Genomic DNA, 18290 nt, shown 5'->3' with positions numbered 1-18290 from the left:
AGTTAACTGAATGCTGTACACAAGGTAAAGAAACATGACTGACAAGAAACAAAGTAACACAGGGAAGTTCAGTAAAAGGAGAGGACATAAAGTCTTGTGATGCTTTGCACCTCTAATTAAAGCCGTGATGCAGTCCATTTATACAATACAAACTGTATTTGTTTAAGCAGGCGTGTGATCAGGAACAAAACGAGTGAACACAGAAAACAGGCTGCAAGAACCAGTGAAAATAAAGTATCCTTTGTTATGCTAGTGTGACCGAAGGAGCTGGACATGGAAATAGGCTTTATTTTAGCAGCTTTGAGGTTGCCATGGAGGTCATTGTAGTCATGGTCGTCATGGCAATGGTGGGCACAGCGATGTCTTTAAAAATGGACTGCGTGACACCAGAATGTGACACTTTATTCTCGCTGAGCGTTCCGATGATCATCTGCCGCATCTCCCTGCTGGCGTCGCCACGCACGGCAAGCAGCGCCTGGATGTGCTCCTCCCTACAGAGAGCCGGAGGGACAAACAACCTCAGCCACGTACAGGCAAACTCGTTATAGACACATGCTGTATTCCACGTGGTGTAGCAGTTGATGGCCTTGGTAGCACTGTCACGGCTCGGATGACCTGATATCCTCGTGTTGGTGTTGTTCCCAGATCATCATGAAAATGTTGTTCCAGGTTCAACATTGCAAGTGACCAATCACATTGTTGTGACGTTATTCTTTTGCGCACCAACCCATTCGTGCATTTATGAAATTCCAATGTTGCAAGGACAATATCAATTCTGCTTAGCGTTTATTAAAGGGTCAGGGTTAGGGTTAGGGTCCGTGGATCGGCGGACAAAGGCGGTTTCTCGCAGCTTAAGTACAGTTTTTTGTTTTACGCCGGTTTTTCCCGAAGTCGCAAAAGTATGACATCACAACATTCTGATTGGTCACTTGCAATGTTGATCCTGGAACAACCTTTAGTATGATGATCTGGGAACAACACCAACACGAGGATATCAGATCGTGCGTCACGGCTCACTCAGTGATCAGGCACACTCGAACATTAGTGAAGCCCAAGACACTCTCTTTTTAAACTAAGTCTGAAATGCTTTCTTCTCATGGCGTGGTCATGCTTAACAGAAAACACGATTCAGCGTGCACGCCCTCATCGAGATGTTTAAACAGATTGCATGAAAAACTCTCTTTTCTAATGCGGCGACGTCAGGAGCAAATTCCCACCTGGAGTCAGAGTGGAATATTCATCAGTTCTTTGATCTTTTAACTTTGTATGTTTTCCACTTTAACCAGAAGCATTTCAAAGTGGACATGAAGCACTACATGTTACATCATGGAGCTCTGCTCTCAAAGGCTGACACAGACGTGATTCTGTCTGAAATAAATGCTTAAAGTTTGTAACCTGGTGATGTAATCTTCTGTACTGACAGAAGATGGCGCCAAAAACACTCTCAAAAATGTGAGCACGTCTTAAATCCAGCTACAGACACAGTTACAGCTCTGTCAGTGTTGGAAGAGCATGGGCTCAATAAATGAGCTTTACACACTTAGTGCTTAATGTGCACTTAAAGCTCCAAATCAGTGAACACACAACATCGAGAACAATAAAACTGATAACTAAAATGTATCAAATTAAAAAACTACACCTGCACACGAGAGGCAAACACCTGAATATTTATTCCACTATAAATTTGTTAGAAGCTGCTTGGTTTCTTTCCCCTGGTTCCTAGCACCAGGTCTGGATCTCCATTGTGGTTCCTTATAACTGCCATGGACTCTTTCTTTTAAGTCTGTTTCCTGCATCCCGCGTCTCGGGTCATCACTCGTGGTGGTCTAATGGCTGCACTGTCGCAGCAAAAGTGTCTTGAACCCTGGCTGGGGCCCTTTCTATGTCAGGTTTTTATGTTCCCCCTGTGAGCGTGTGCTTTCCTCTACATCCTCCCACAGTCTAAAGGCGTGCATGGATGTAGGGGTGGGGGAAAAATGGATACTGTGTAGCATGGTGATATTTTGTTTGCTAATAATGTATGGATACAGGGACAGCAGAAATCGATATTTTGTTACAAAAAGGTTTTTGTGCTCTGACTTTCAGAGCATGTTGATCCTTTTTCTGAGCAAGGAATCCTGACATTCCTTCACTGTCCAAATGTGTTTAATAAACATGACAGTTTACTTATTTTAATTTAAGACATGTTTTATTTTAATTAAGTTTAAAACTTTTTTATTTAATGTAAAATTATATTTTGTTTTAATTTACTTTCAAATTCTTCAGTTGCTGAAGGGGCTGCATAGTTTTCATAAACTGCATAGTTTCAGAATAGCTATAATTGTACCAGATGGTTGATTCAGTTAAGTTTGGACTAGACTGTAATACAAACCGTTCAGTTTGTCAACAATAAAACTGAAATGAGAGAAAGACTCTGAGTGTGAGACTTTGATATTAGAGAAAATGATGATTGAGAAAGTTTACCTTTATGTACAGAATCTGAATATCGCAAAATTATTTTTTAAAAATTGCAATAATATCGATATCGTTGGATGTATGGTGATTCCCACCTCTAATGCATGTAAGGTATGATATATAGAATAAAGTGTTGGTTAAGCTTAAAAATAAATAAATACTATATGAATGTGAGTATTTGCATTACTCCTACACTAAACAAACAATAAGTACTTTGATTTTTAGGAATGAATTTGATGACACGTTCGATACTTACAGATCAAATCCAGCTTCACAGACAGCGTTACATCTGTATCAGTTTGAGAGCAGGAAGTCCTCTCTGTGCAAAACTGTCCTGTTTCATTTTACTAGCAGACTGCACAGCTTATTTTAATTATGTCAACAACTTCCTTGGCCATGAATGTCATGTGACACTGTGCAGCTACAGCAGAAATGTATGGTGGTGGGTAAAAAGCTTATTTTAAGGAAAAGCAACCTAATGTCTTTTATTCAAACTCAGATCTGAACTGGTGACACGATTTGTGTAGGTTTTCTTTCAGGGTAACTACTGCAGTTAAAGCTTGTGCTATTTCCTCAAATGACCATGAAAGCAGCAATTTGAGAGAAAAAAATGTTTAGTGTAAATGTGCCGTATACAGTTCTTGTATATGTCGAAACTACCATGCTGCAAATATGGGAATGATGCTGACAACAGCTGGAATGCTAGTGAGCGTTAGCATGTGTACCTGATATCAGGATATTTCGACACCAGCGTGGAGACCTCCAGGAACAACAACGTGGGGTCAGTCAGCTTGAACACTTCTGCAATAGCAGTGATGGCACCACAGAGCCAGTCTGTGTCCTCACCCTGCATGGTGACAAACAAAAGAGAACCAAGAATATGTTCATGTGCTGCTGCGTGAGGATCGTGTGCATCATCTGCTTGGCTGTTAAACTCTTCACATTAATTAGAGTTAGGGTACAAAATCCACACAAACAAAACTTTAAAGAGTCTGAGCTCATTTAGGTCAATATAAGAATGAATGAGGTATTATGTTAAATTAATATACATTTGAAATATATTTTAGTTCATTTTTTGATTAATCTGAAACATTGTAGTCATTCGAGATCCTGGATTTATGATTTTCATGAGCTATAAGCAGTAATTATCAACATGAGAGAAGAACCACACACTGTCCACATGTTTCCACACCAAACACCACTGCACACATGAACTTACCGCAGCCAGTTTTCTAAAGAGGAACTTGAACTGATCAGCTTCCTTCATCATCCTTTCAGCTCCCTCCTTTCTCTCGTCAGGGTTTTTAAAAGTGATCCTCTTTTGCATCACTGCTTTAATGTACTCGACGACCACCCTGCGCAGGGCCTCGCTCGTCATCTCCTGCACACAGAGCAGGTTCGGCCTCAGAGTAGAGTTACACTACAGCTGTGGAAGCTACGGAAACAGCTCCGATCTACAGCTGAAAACATCATTATGCGCTTTCACTGGACTCTATGACTGTTTGCAAAACTTCTACCTGATTGAAAGGTTTCTTAATCTTGTTGAAGTCATTGAAATAGTCCTCCACCGTCACACAGATGGTATCCACAGCATGAGAGCCTGTCAGCCACTTCCTGGTCAGCAGTTCGTTCAAGTGACTCTGGAAAACACAATGAGAGAATCATTAATCAGTATATAAACATCTGAGAGGAAATTCTTATCATTCAGTTTAAGAGGTTTCACAAGTTCCTGTGAAACAGCTGGTGCAGCTGTTTCACAGGAACTTGTGAAACCTCTTAAACTCTGCAATAAAACTCAGCTGCACCATCGAAATCTTATAATAAGAGAATTTGTTTTAAATAAGAGTTCGACTCACTTTCAGCTGATAAATCTGTAAAGTTTTTGTGTTATTATTATTACAACGTGTGAGCAAGGAGAGCAGGCTGGTCATTTACTCGCTCACAGACCCACGAAGCAACAACACCTAATATACAGCAGATTCATCTGTCTCTTATTGATCAACAGGAATTTAAATTTGATTATAAACACCTAGATTCCTTTGAAGTGGACACCAAAACAGTAGCTAAATGCTTTGCTGCAAGACTAGAGAAAGTACTTCCTCTGATATCCTTTTATAATATATTTAATAAAAATCTGATTACAATATCAGACTGGAGGTTTTTTTTTATAGAAAATGAAACTAGAAATACAACAAACATAGACATGTAGTAACTACAGTATTATTAAAAATATACTTCTTTTTTTTTTTACCTCAAGATCCAGGAAAACTTCATCTAACAGGAACTGGCAACCCTCCTTTGCCACCTCATTGAGCGTCCTCTCTATGGCAGCGTCACTGTCAGTGGGCTCTGATGACTGAGAGTACTTCCTCTTCAGACTGTTGATGGACTCCCTGAGTGACAGATGGGACTGTTTACAAATGAATCCTCATAACACGACTGACCCATAAATCAGTTTCACTGACAGACAGCACCAGCGGTGAGCCAGCCTGTGTTTACAGAACATATCACACCCTGGTGGCTCATATTAATATTGGCATATTTTTGTTTCCTCACCATAACTTCCAGAACACCACTTTTGAATTTGTGATGCTTTTTAAACACGAACAAAACAGTATGAAAAGTTTTGAAAACTAATTAAAACATAATAAATAATACAAAGACATATAACATTATAATTGTTTAAACAGTACAGGCATTGCTAAATGTAATACCAGTAAAGCATGAATTTGGGTAAAACCTGTGCAACAATAAAAAACACATGATGCAACATCTTCCAGCTGACTGCAGTTCATAAAGAGTGACGGAGGACTGAGTAGCACATATTGCTGACAGCATCAACCAATAAGCAGAGGCCTTTATTATGAAAAAGGGACAATCTTGTGAAATTCTTATAATTACTGTCCCATTACTTTTATTTTGAAAATCAACACACATACCTGTGGTCAATAAAATAACTTCCTGTATAACACTAAGGGCTTATATTTTGAAAAGCCAAAAATGTCTGAAGCACATTTTCCTTCTATTAGGAAACTGAGGGCTTTTATTTTGAAAATCAACACACATACCTGTGGTCAATAAAATAACTTCCTGTATAACACTAAGGGCTTATATTTTGAAAAGCCAAAAATGTCTGAAGCGCATTTTCCTTCTATTAGGAAACAGGGCTTTTATTTTGAAAATCAACACACATACCTGTGGTCAATAAAATAACTTCCTGTATAACACTAAGGGCTTATATTTTGAAAATCCAAAAATGTCTGAAGCACATTTTCCTTCTATTAGGAAACTGAGAGCTTTTATTTTGAAAACCCAACACACACTTTGTCCCTTCTGTTAGCCGCTGCTGTCTCTTGTGCACCAGGATGTGTGTAACAAACAGGAGCAGCTGATGAAAGTGATTTGCCTTCCTTAAGATCTCAGCACATCACAGCTGTATGTGTGAGCTTGAGCTCCGTGTCGTTGAGCTCTTACTGTATCAAGCACAGGTAAGCAGACAGACTTCAACAATCTTTGCCAGCACACTGCCCGTCAGTGTGATTTGAACTTGTCTGAGATCATTCGTAGATGCACCTATGGCGTCACAATCTTAGGTGTTCATGCCGACTGCCTCCCCGCCCAGCGAGCTGATGACAACACCCCATCAGTCTGTTATGGCTGACGGGGTAAATTACAGAGTAATCCACCTCTTATTTGGATAATATGCTAACACTAGTTCATGAATGAAATTACAACTCACTTAAACGTCTGGCAGTTGTTAATGATGGCTATCATATACTGTACATAACACTGAGGCAGCTGCCTGTCTCTCAGGTGCTCTTCTTTGTAGCTCACTGCCTCCTCCCTGTACCTGCAAACAAAACACACATAGTTACTGGTAAAGATGTTTCCGTAGTTTGTTCTCTAAATGGATGCAATTACTATTCATTATTAGCTACTTTTAATTTGGAGAACCAGGGACTTTTATGAACCACGTTGAGGGTGTTCATTTTGTTGCGAGATGCACTTGTAGCACACTCCCGAATGAAGTGAGAACAGAAACAATTAGAACCGGATTCACATCACAACAGTTTTATTCATCACAATGATCCAGATTCTCTCAAATGTTTAACATACTTCAAGCTTCAATGATTAATGACAAAGTCTCATCACGCTGGTTTTAACTGGTCCACAGTTTTTCAGAGAACTGTGTGAATTGTTTCAGTCTCACAATAAGTCAACACTAGAAAATGCAGACTAATAATTCTCGAGTCCTATAAGGCCTTTAGTATATAGTGCTGTGCAGCCTCAATTCATTAAGGTTGCTGGTGAATGATTTTACCTGCAGCACCAGAATGGAAATAAAGGTATTTGTCAGTGTAACTCATGCAGTTGTCCCTTAGTGTACACCTCAGTGGACTATTAAGTCCTCGTGAAAACAAAGTGGTGCAAACAAGGAAATAGCTACAGGAAAATACAAGTTTGTTTGCACAGCGCTGGGGTTTGCATGTCTGAGCATGAAAATCAAGGCCTGAAACTCACTACTCCAGGAGGTGCTCATCACAAAGCTGTGCTTTAAATGACACTTTCAGAAAATTCTAAATCACACTGACATTTTTCTTGAACTGTTACAAGAAAAGTAAAAAAAAAGCGTATGACAGAAATACCTGATAAGGAAAGTGTTCATTTGTTTCAGGCAAAGCTTCAGAACCTTTTCTTTAAAATCTCCATCGATCTGTGCAGCGACTTGTAGGTTCTGCTCAAACATCTGAGGAGTCGAGACAGAATCAGAGGAGCACTTTCAAGAAGTACAATGTAGCAGACATCACACAGTACACTGGATGTCACAGCAAACCCTTTAAACTGCAGTCAGTGAGGTACAGCTTCAGTCTAATACTGATCAGTGTGACCCCGATACTTCCCCCACCACGCTTTAGATCTCATTTTCTTCATCAAGTGCAGTGAAAATAAACTACTTTTAACAACGAGCAGTGTTGGAGAGTAACTAGTTAAACATAACCAAGTTTAATGACAGTTGTATAAAACTTTATCTCCTCCCTTCTGTGCTCTGCCTCTTCTCTGCCAATCAAAGAGCATTACTGTGAACCAGGCTGAGGCAGGTGAGCATGCCAGTGAATAAACAGACAAATGTTTACAGGAATAAAAACGGTGCAACATCAAAAGACACAAAACGTAACAGAACGTGTGGAACCTGTGAAGGATCCTCTGCTACTGTTGAAACATTTTTACAACTAATCAAGTGTTGTGTGTTTCAAGTAGTTAAACTAATTAAAGTAGTTACATGGCTTGTTACATTTTAAAGAGGTAACTAGTAATGCTGTTGAAAAAACAGGCGTGGTCTGTAATATGAGTGTTGACGGTAACAGTGTGGATCATCTGGCTGAGAACCCACAGTCCAGATACTGAGAATCTTAAAGCTCTATACGGGCTCACTCCTCACAGGGCAGCTGTGCGTTACCTGAAAGACAATGGCCGGCAGCGTGGTCTGATAGTATCCGTCTTGATCAGCCTCAGGCTCTGTTTCCTTTTGCCAGTCTTTCTTATCCGTTTCCAGGGCCTTGCGTAGCCAGCCTGTTATATTAGACTAAAGACGTCAAACAGAAACAGGAATTGACTTGATTTCTGTTCCTTGTGACATATTGTCATTTTTTAACCCTTTAAGACCTACCATAGAACCAAGTCCGCCAGAGCTTATATTATATGTTTACATGCTGTGGAGCCATTTTTGGGAGCATTTCAAGTTGCTATACATCAATACAACCATTATAGCCCAGATTTTAATAATATGTCTGCATTAAGTGCATAGTAATTACATAAATTGCAAAAAAGTGCAATAAACTACAAAAAAAATTGAAAATCGTTTTTGTTTTTTTTAACATATATTTCTAGTTAGAGAAATTTAAGAGGCTTATCCCTCAAAACTGTAAATACAAAAAAGTTGCACAAAATAGTTTCCCACCACAGGAAATTTATTTTGAGTGTCTTCATAGTTTATTTTTGAAATACACCAATTTTTATACACTGCAGGAAAATGAAAATAAATATTATAATGCAAATTTGCAAAAAAGCAGCATATGCATCAAAATAAACTATTTCCAGCAGTGCAATATGAGTCCTAAGCATCCCAGAAACCACACAGAAAGTCATAAAGTCAAAGATAACTTTTAAAAACACCAGTATAGGCTCATGAGGCTATATGGTAAAAAAAACTACATTTCCACGAAAATGACATCACTTCCGGTTTCGGGCAGGTCATGGCGGACATGTGATAGTTCGCGCTGATGGATGTAGGAAGTGTTATGAACAGCTGATCGGATCAGCAAAGCGTGTTTCTGGAATATTATGTTTTTGTTGCTGCAAGTGCTTTTTATGCAGTTTTTGCAAAGTTATATGTGGAAGGAAACTGTGACCGAGGACAAGCTGATGGCATAAGATGTAAGTACAACTCCTCTGGTTTCATATGCAAAAAAAATTATTGCGCTAGCTCACGTGGTTGCAGAGCTACCGGGATTTAAAAATAGTTACACAAAACGGAGCGTGCTGCTCTGACCGGCTTTAAAGGGTTAATGAGATGCTGACATTACAAGTTACAGATATGAGGAGTTGGTTTTTTTTGCAGTTGGATGTTCAAGGACTCGGTCTACTGTAGTGCAGCACTCACAGTTTTTAATTACATGAGAATTTAAACTGCACAATATACTGTATAAATAAATATTACAGGCACAATAACTTGAATGAGACAATCCAGAGAGTTGCTGGTAGTAACTTACTGTAAAGGTCTTCACATATTTGCTGAGCAGGTCGTCCACCACCTCTCGCGGCAGCAAAGGCTCCAGCTGGTGGATGTCACACTCTGAACAGAGCTCTGGATGGCCCATCATCTCCACGCTGGGACAAACACACACACTCGTTCTATAACAGTACATCTGTCACACCGGCAGATTCCTCATTAGGGGTGGGTTTTTATAATCGATTTATCAATTAAAATCGATTCTGGCTTGGATAACGTAAAATCGATTCATTAAAATCCTGAATCGATTTTTTAATATAAATTTATTTTGCCCGAAGTGCCAGAATCTCTGGTGAAAGATCACAAAATTTCAACAACCACCAAACAGCTAAGACAGTAAATGAGAGCAGGTACATGGATTCTGCACAAAGACTTAAACACACAGCGCAGCCCGCGGATCAGAATCAGTTAGATGTCGCCTTTCTCACAGTCGGGGCTGAAAGCTGACAGCTCGCTGATTCTGATCTGTCGGCGGCTCCGCGCTTTGTGTTCACGCCCCTAATGCGCTGATTCTAAAGCTGTTAGTTTCTCCAAACAATATTGACCGAACCAGCAGCAAAAGAAGATCCAAACTACGCGTCACATAAACATCGTCATGGATTCACTCTGACTTTTACTGTTTTGCTTCGACCACGATGCACAGCTCTCTCTCTCTCTCTCTCTCTGCTTGTTATGCACAAGTCTACCGTTGTTTACAGGCTGTCGGCCGATGTTTTTTTTTTTCGTTTTATATACTTCCGAAAAGAAAACCTAATTTCTGCCGTTCAATACTGAACAAATTTAAACTTTTAAAAATTATGCAAAATGCAAAACGCTGGTCTGTAATAAAACCGCTGTAACTTCAGAGGTAATGTTCATGTGTTTATTAATGGTTTTCTTTCGTTTTTGATCTACTGCAGAATATTTGTATAAAATCCCAGAACAGGAAAATCACCTTCATGTTTTTCTGTGTTTTATCCTCAACTACTTTGACACAAAGGCCTCTGCTGTGATGCTCACACCTTTGATAAAGTCTTGCGTGTGTCAGCTTCCTTTTTATAGATACAAAAATATGTAAATGTACTGATCTGAATTATAATATTTCTGACTGTCAAAATTTCCCAGATTCAAATCGAAGTGAATCGAATCGAATCGACTCGATTCGGAACCTTGTGAATCGGAATTGAATCGATTCTAGAAATCAGTGACGATACTCAGCCCTATTCCTCATGAGTTTTGTTCAACAGTAGTAAGATGCCCCAGGGTTAGGTCAGTTTAAATACATGCTTCCAAGCAAAGACTCGCAAAGTGTGTTTTGTGTGCGTACCTCTTATACGTGTTGAGGACCCACGTCAGAAGAGACACAATCTCATTGGCCTCCAAGTCCTCAGAGGCCAGTTCTTTGACACGCGTGGACACAGCATTATGGTAAAGACGGAAAAACCTGAAACAGGCATACATGGTGCACATGTGGGTGAGCACGTCTCTGAATACGACACACAAAAGCATATATGTAGAATATGTTGTTGACTCGTGTTTATTTAAAAAGGACAATGCATACGAATGAACATGAGCACTTAAATACACCAGATTTAGACTCATCTTCAGTTTTTTAGTGATGTACAAATAAGCTGAGGATTGTTGGACTGAAAGACATTTATAAACATTTAGCATAAATGTGACTTCACACTCTTTTTATATTACTTCTTCAATTATGAAAGATGTCATTAATGCACTAGTATTATCTCATCTAGAGTACTGCTCAATCATGTGGTCAGCAGCTAATAAGACAGATCTGAACTTCAGTTAGTCCAAAACAGGGCGGCCAGATTAGTGTTAAGGTGTTCATATTATACAAGTATTGATAAAATGCACGATAAACTTTCTTGGCTTTCTGTACAAGCTAAATTATACTCTGGCTTATTTGTATTTTTAAAGAAAGCAATACTGGTAAACACACCACACTTTTTTATGCTCAGTTGCAGCATCCAGATGAAATACATAATCATGCTACACGATTCTCAACTAACCACAATTTAGTAACTCCTCGAGTTAAAAGTAACTTTTTGAAAAACTCTGTTATATTTAGAGCATCTTTTCAGTGGAATAAGTTGCCTTATGCAATTAGAGAATTGGCTTCTATTCATAATTTTAAAAATCACCTAAAAGCCTATTTAAGCAGTTTTTAATTTATTTGTAAAAATTGTAAGAGGGTAATGTCACCTGTAATGGAAATTGTGTATTTTGTTTGAGTGTTTTTTTTATTTTATTTTTTTTATAATTTTTAATATTTACATGTTTACATTTTCAGAATTGTAAAACCTTATTGTGGATGTAGGAGCCAAATTATGTGGACATTTTGCATCCAACTCATTGTGTAACGTTTTATTTGGTGGTATTTGATGGTTTGGGCCCCAGGAAGACGAGCAACCACTGTTGTGGAAGCTAATGGGGTTCCTTATAAATAAACAAATAAATAAACACTCTTACAAGAAGTGATATCTCTGACCTGTTGAATGTGTTGTAGTGTGGGGGGAAGCACTGCACCATGAGATTTTTGACAACAATCAGATCGTCCAGAACATATTTCCTGGTTATTTCTAGAAGACGAACCAGCCACATTTTATCAGCCTCTCTTGTGACTGGTTGTGTGCCCTCGATGCGAGTGCTGACTGTACCCTCCAACACCTGCAACAGAATCCACCACAGGTTCATAAATGCTCTCTGGCTGTGTGGCTGCGTCAACCATGACTGCAAACACAGGTTTAGATGAGTCAAAGGGGTCACTGCAGACATACACCCGTCCTACAGCTGACAGAATACTAACCATATCAGAAATACAAAGACTGAAATATTTTATGAAGAAAATGAAAATAAAAGCAAAGTTTTGGATAAGTACACACAAACACAATGACTGATACGATTTAAGAAGAGTTGGCAGGGAGTTTTCAGACCCTTTGAAATTGTTTCTGTTGTTTTTTCTCTCAGTATTTACAAATTATTATTCTGTTCTCACCTCAAACATCTTGTCCTTCCACTTTTTGGGCCGCCCAGGCGGGATGAACCCAGTCTGCTTTTTCCGGTCAACCATACGCCGATCAATCTTCTCCTCCCGCTCAATGATACGAACTACTGACACCAGCATGGTGGGGTCACGGCGAACCGTTACCATGGACCGCTGCAGTACCATCCATAATTGTTTAGCCAGCTCGTCTGACAGTCCCTGAACCTGGAAGAGAAGAGAGAGCGAAGGCTTTTTGAGAGGCTACTCGTGTTGAACCAGGCCGTGTTTTTAATCACAGGATTTTTTTGTCTGGTTAAATAAAGGTTAAAAAAAAAAAAAAGAAAAGAGTGAACACAAGTTTAAGGAATTGGTGTCACTTCATGAAGCCAGGTCAAACCAGTGTTGCCAACTCCTCAGTAAGGAAAATCGCTATCGGCTGTCCTAAAAGTCGCTAAATGACGTCATCACCTAATTTGCATAATTGGTCATGCTAATGTAATTGTAACCTACGTTGTTGGAGAGAGAAATAACATCGTGGAAGAGACATAAAGTGGGTAAAAAACGTCCTAAATGCATTTAGAATTTATTTAGAACTACAAATTAAATTTATTTTAGCAATTATTGTTTTTTTAATGTCACAATTCCAACCCTGCTCCTTAATCTGGGCTTGGACCGGCAAAAGTGACCCGAAATAGGCACTCTGGTGGAGTTACTGTGTGTGTGTTTATAAGTAGTTTTAAACCTGATCCACAAAACAGCATAAGAGTAAAAGAAGAACTGACTGCGTTACAGCACCCGCTGCTTGTTGAGAGTAAAAGCGATATGCGCTTTCACGTCTTTTTTTAGGGGGTCTGAAAACTCGCTAAATATAGCAACAAAGTGGCTAAGTTGGCAACACTGGGTCAAACCATTTTTTACTCATAAACTGTATTTTTTTTAAACACTTTTACTATCTGAGATTTTTATTCACTTTTTTCAGACGTAGCTCTTTTATGCCTTTTCAATGCTTTCAACATTCAAAGTTTTCACATGACAAAAGTACCTGCACTGTGACTGTGTGTGAACGACATTGACTTGTCCAATCAAATTCTTCAACAAGGCAGGTAATGCCAGTTGACAATTCCACGTGACAACTGGAAGTCGGCTTTGCATGTATTCCACATGCATATTATTTGCATGAACTTTAAGCACACTGTAATGGAGTTTGCGTGCGCGCAACCACACAGGTAGTCTGAGCAAACTGTACTTATTTGTAATGTTTGTTGTATTTTGTGATGGATTTTGTTCCAAGCTATATTTTCAGGGGCAAAGCTGCCACTGGTCCAACTCTCTACGTCGACTTTGTTGTTCGCTTACATCTTCAAAGTAGATGGAAATGAGATGCATGTCACTGGTGTTCTTGCTGTCCATACGGTACTGCTCATACATGAGGTCGTCACGGGAACACTCCAGCTCCATCAGCTTCCTGTGGGCCTGCAGCAGCTCTGCCTGCTCTATCAGCTGCTGTGTCTCTCCCACTATCTCTGGCACTAGACACAAAGCAAAGGAGAAAGACACCCATGCCAGTAAAAACCAAGAGCAGATAAGGTTTCTATAGTAACAGAATATTGTTGGCGTCTTTTAGATTGAAGTTTTTAGGTTCAGCCGAACTTACCCGAGAAGATATTTTTTAGGTTTTCCACAGCAGCAGCCAGCTGGCTGTGCTGGACTACAGCATCCTTGACATCTTTTAGGTTTTCAATGGTGTTAATGCTCTGCCTCCAGTCTTTACTGACATCAGCCAATGAACTCTGGATATCTTTGACATCTAGCAGAGCGCTGTGCAGCTGGGTCAGTCCAGTCCGAACACCATCCAACTGGGACTGAATGGCTGCCTGAAGAACATCAAGGACCATCAGGAAACAGATTCAGCATCATTGTTGAATTACTTTGTGCTATATACAAATGCTTTGCTTTCTTGTTTAACGTGTATCCATCTACTGTGTAGATTACTAATTAATACATTCGCTATAAAAAAGCATACCTTTGTCTCAGCTGTTATTGAATTAAATACTAGACATTGCTAAGATAACAATAACAGCACACACAGAGGAAACATCACCTTGAGCCGCGCTTCCACTGACGCCTTTTTACGGGCTTCTCTTCTTCTGTATTGCTCCACTTTATCCAGCTGATCTGACCTCTGCAGCATCCCTGCCACACGCTGCACTGCCGTGGCAACTGCCTCCCTGCTCGTTTCCTCCATCGTCCTGCTCAGCAAAGAAGTGTCAGGTGTGTCCAAAGGTTTCCACACAAGGACCTGCTTACAGAGAGAAATATCCAAAGGGCTGATCTTTTAGTGCTTTTCTAAAACACATTTAACCATATATTCATGCAATGCTTTGCTTTACAAACTTTAACACTCGTGACTGGTTTAGACACCTTGATTATTGTGGACATTAAACACTACGTGTATAAAGGCTAATTTACAGCATAAAGCCCAACTCTAAAACCTGGCAGAAACTTTCACACTGTCTGGATTTAAGAAGTAAGTTTTTTGAACATGTTTAGCACCATCATGTGCCAGTAATTCAACCTAATTCAATTTGATCTACAGATGCTCTCATCACTGTAATAAAATTCTGAACGCTGTAGGCCATAAGATCATTTGTGTCCTTCTCTAATTCTGTTTCTGTGATGAGCTCTGAAACTTGACTGATCGTCTTCAAATAAGCAATTCCTCTGCAGATGATCTGTTAGCTGTTTAGCAACTACTTTGCACTACAATACTACTTTGAATTTGCGATAAAAGGAAGCTAGTTAGCCACTGGTTTTGGGGACTGTATGCTGCGGGTCTCCACTTGTGAAGACATACAGATTTCAAAGGTCCTGTTTATAAAAGCAACAATGCTGTGCAATTATTGAAGGTAAAGTCTAATCCTGACACATCACATGCACGTGACTGTCACGTCCATCATTTCTTCCGGTTATCCCATCTGGACGAAGGGGCGCTGGAGCTGTCACAGAGCAAGAAGCGGACTAAACTCTGTCAGCTCTGTCGCAGGGATAGAAAGACATTTCCAAACGACTCTGGCACAGCCTTTGTCTTCTCGACAGCACTTCATCGGCAGACACTGTTAAATGGCTTCTGTGGTCCTAATGCCGCCGCCTAACGTTAACGCAACACAATAAAAGCTAGTGTTGTTTTTGCACTGACAGCTATAACACCGCATCCGAACACAGTCGTGACTGGATCAAAGATACAATTCAACTAACGTTGAAATGAAAACAGATGATCCAACGTAGTAAATGGATGCTAAGCTAACAACAGGCGAAAACGTCCCAGTGTCCGCGACAATACAACAAGCTAGTTCCTCGGAGCCGGAAACTTACCTCACTTAAGGCAAAACCAGAGGGAAGACAAAAACCATATCCACCAGTATTAAATATGTTATTATTTCAACTAACACAGCCTTTGTTGTCGTTGTTCAACTTCCTGCTCCCAGCAGCGCAGGAGACGCCTGCTGCTCCTTTTTCTTGGCTGTTGACAAACAACGAATTGGTGAATTAGCGCCACCAGCTGGTATGGAGGGTGCATCACACAAATGCGTTTGTCTAAGATAATTAAATATGGCCTGATAACTTTTGCTTCCTGATTTATTTCTAAGTCAATCAATTAAATCTAGTTTAAGATTAAATCCATTTAGGCTTTCAATCAGTTTTCTTGCTTCTTCCTCATACAGTGTAATATAACATTCTCTATTGTCTCATCAATGCTCACATTTTTCATGGCAATGTTTCCCTAAAATGAATAGTTTAGCTAGTGTGCCGAAATCTGAGATGTGATGATTGTTTTTTTCTCCTCCTGTCCTTTCTTTCTCCCATTGTTTTTGTCATCTCTCCTTCATTTTGTGTTTGTGTTATATTTTATTTTTATTGTACTAAAGCTGAACAAAAACAGTTTTTGGTTGCACATTTTTTTAATGTGTAATCCAATCCAAATAGAGCACGATTTAAAAACACAACTTTGGCGTGCTGTGCAAGGCAACTAAACACACCACAACAAATCAATGAAAAAACTAGAAAATACATTTTCTGAAGAAACTGCAGTGTGAATGCTGATAGCTGAATGTTTTGAGCTGAAAGGAAATAACTGCTGAATGTTCAGTTAAAAATGTTGAATGAGCTGAATGATGCAGAATTTTTCACCTGAAAACAAAAGTGCAGAACTGTTGAGAGCTGACAATCACAAAGAAGAAATTGAAAAGTACCTGAACATGTTTAAAATGTAGATTAGAAAAAGCTGAGAAATGACAAAAGAAGATTTAGAGTCAGAAAACATCTGAATGAATATTAAAAGTTCATATTATTTTAATCATTGAATGACTGAAATGTCAGAAAAGATGATTCTAAAAGTCATCAAGTGACTCCTGCTGCCCTGAACTATCTGTGCAGAAGAGAAATCCACCAATGAACAATAAGCTTGAATTTAGCGGGCCAATCAGAATGCTCTATCCAGTTGGCACGCACTAACCCAGGGGTGGGCAACTCCAGGCTTGAGGGCCGGTGGCTGTGTCCCAATTCAGGGTCTGCACGCTTGAAGTACGCGCACTACGCGTACTACGTACGGTGCGTACTATAAGTACGAGAAGTGAGGAAGTGAGAGGCTTGTGAAATGGGACGGTCTAGCCTTCGTCGCGCTGTTCAGGTTGCCTAGCAACCATGATACTAACCGCGAGAAACGTTACATACAACTTTGTGTGACAGAAATGAAGGAGAAAAAAATGTTTTGTAGATCATTCATTTTTGTCATGACATCACTTTGATTAGTTGAGTATCTGAGGCTGAGACCACAGGACTGTAAAACATGATTGTTGGGCTTCATTTCTGTACTGAACAGTTATTTTAAGAGTAGTTAGTAAATAATGTAAATATAATATGGACAATATTATAGTTATTGTCAGATTATTATGATATATATATTTATATATATAAAAAAAACACCCAGCACGCCCCTGTGGGCGGTTTATCCTTCTTTTTTTTCTTTTTTTTTTTTTTTTTTTTTTTTTTTTCCCGCCTGTCTCATTTGGTTCTTTAGCCATCAGAATTGTTGTCTGAAGACCAACAAGGATACCCAATGGATTTATTTTGCCAAATGGATCATCATGGCATTGCCGTATTGGTCCATTTGATCGACCTTTGTTTTTATTATTTATTTTATTTTCAGTTGTTACAGACGGGACAGACATGAGTGAGGGATAGGAAAGGGAGAAAGAAAGAGGAAGGAAAAGAAAAACAGAAGGGGAGAGGGACAGTGAGAAAGGGGGGAAGAAAAAATATCTCCGGGATCACCTGTTGAGAGAAAAAGAATAGAAAACAAGCAAAAAAAACAAAACAAAGCAACATACTATACACAACACCATCGCATTAATCTAGCTAAGTGTAAACAGCAGTAAATACTAAATATTGAATGTTGTTGTGCAGCACGCAGGACAGACAGCGCACAATGTGCTTTGAAGTAGCAGCCAAGAAAGGTGTGATTTAAGTCTACGAACAGTGAACACCCATGTGCACACCTGTGTGGATCGGCGCGCTTGTATTCAAATGGTTTCCCCATGTAATGGTCTGCTAGAGGATGTAATGGTCTGCTAGAGGAGGCGGCGGTTTATCCTTCAAGCTCGGTCCCCTACCAGAGGCCTGGGAGCTTGAGGGTCCTGCGCAGTATCTTAGCTGTTCCCAGGACTGCGCTCTTCTGGACAGAGATCTCCGATGTTATTCCCGGGATCTGCTGGAGCCACTCGCCTAGCTTGGGAGTCACCGCACCTAGTGCTCCGATTACCACGGGGACCACCGATACCGTCACCCTCCACATCCTCTCGAGCTCTTCTCTGAGCCCTTGGTATTTCTCCAGCTTCTCGTGTTCCTTCTTCCTGATGTTGCTGTCATTCGGAACCGCTACATCGATCACTACGGCGTCTTCTTCTGTTTGTCTACCACCACTATGTCCGGTTGGTTAGCCACCACCATTTTGTCCGTCTGTATCTGGAAGTCCCACAGGATCTTAGCTCGGTCATTCTCCACCAC

At 39.9% G+C, this 18290-nt stretch overlaps 2 protein-coding genes across 3 annotated transcripts in view; one reads left to right on the top strand and one right to left on the bottom strand.

The window, feature by feature from the left end:
• tmem68 (transmembrane protein 68) overlaps window positions 1-18290 on the top strand; it is a 287792-nt gene that overhangs the window by 144271 nt on the left and 125231 nt on the right. The window lies entirely within an intron of this gene.
• exoc3 (exocyst complex component 3) lies at window positions 95-15763 on the bottom strand. Of its 2 annotated transcripts, none has more exons than XM_085141119.1 (16): window positions 15600-15763; window positions 14329-14529; window positions 13882-14101; window positions 13584-13756; window positions 12240-12452; window positions 11733-11911; window positions 10551-10667; window positions 9225-9342; window positions 7913-8038; window positions 7101-7201; window positions 6194-6304; window positions 4706-4847; window positions 3972-4094; window positions 3674-3835; window positions 3180-3301; window positions 95-491 (listed from the first exon to the last, which is right to left on the bottom strand). In XM_085141119.1, exons 2-16 carry the CDS (start codon window positions 14470-14472, stop codon window positions 287-289), a joined length of 2256 nt encoding a protein of 751 aa, XP_084997245.1. In that variant the 5' UTR covers window positions 14473-14529; window positions 15600-15763; the 3' UTR covers window positions 95-286. The 2 variants fall into 2 exon arrangements, with proteins under 2 accessions (XP_084997245.1, XP_084997244.1); XM_085141118.1 differs by having other exon boundaries at window positions 14329-14526.

Source organism: Neolamprologus multifasciatus, chromosome 18 (genome assembly GCF_963576455.1).
Source record: "Neolamprologus multifasciatus chromosome 18, fNeoMul1.2, whole genome shotgun sequence".
Classification (NCBI taxonomy): Eukaryota; Metazoa; Chordata; class Actinopteri; order Cichliformes; family Cichlidae; genus Neolamprologus; species Neolamprologus multifasciatus.
This window is presented reverse-complemented; position numbering and strand designations above follow the sequence as displayed.

Coding starts and splice junctions, on each gene's coding strand:
- exoc3 (XM_085141119.1), bottom strand. CDS start 14,472: ATGGAGGAAACGAGCAGGGAGGCAGTTGCCACGGCAGTGCAGCGTGTG. Junction 3,836..3,971: donor TTAAGAAACCTTTCAATCAG/GTAGAAGTTTTG, acceptor CTCTGTGTGCAG/GAGATGACGAGCGAGGCCCT. Junction 492..3,179: donor TCGAAATATCCTGATATCAG/GTACACATGCTA, acceptor GGCTCTCTGTAG/GGAGGAGCACATCCAGGCGC.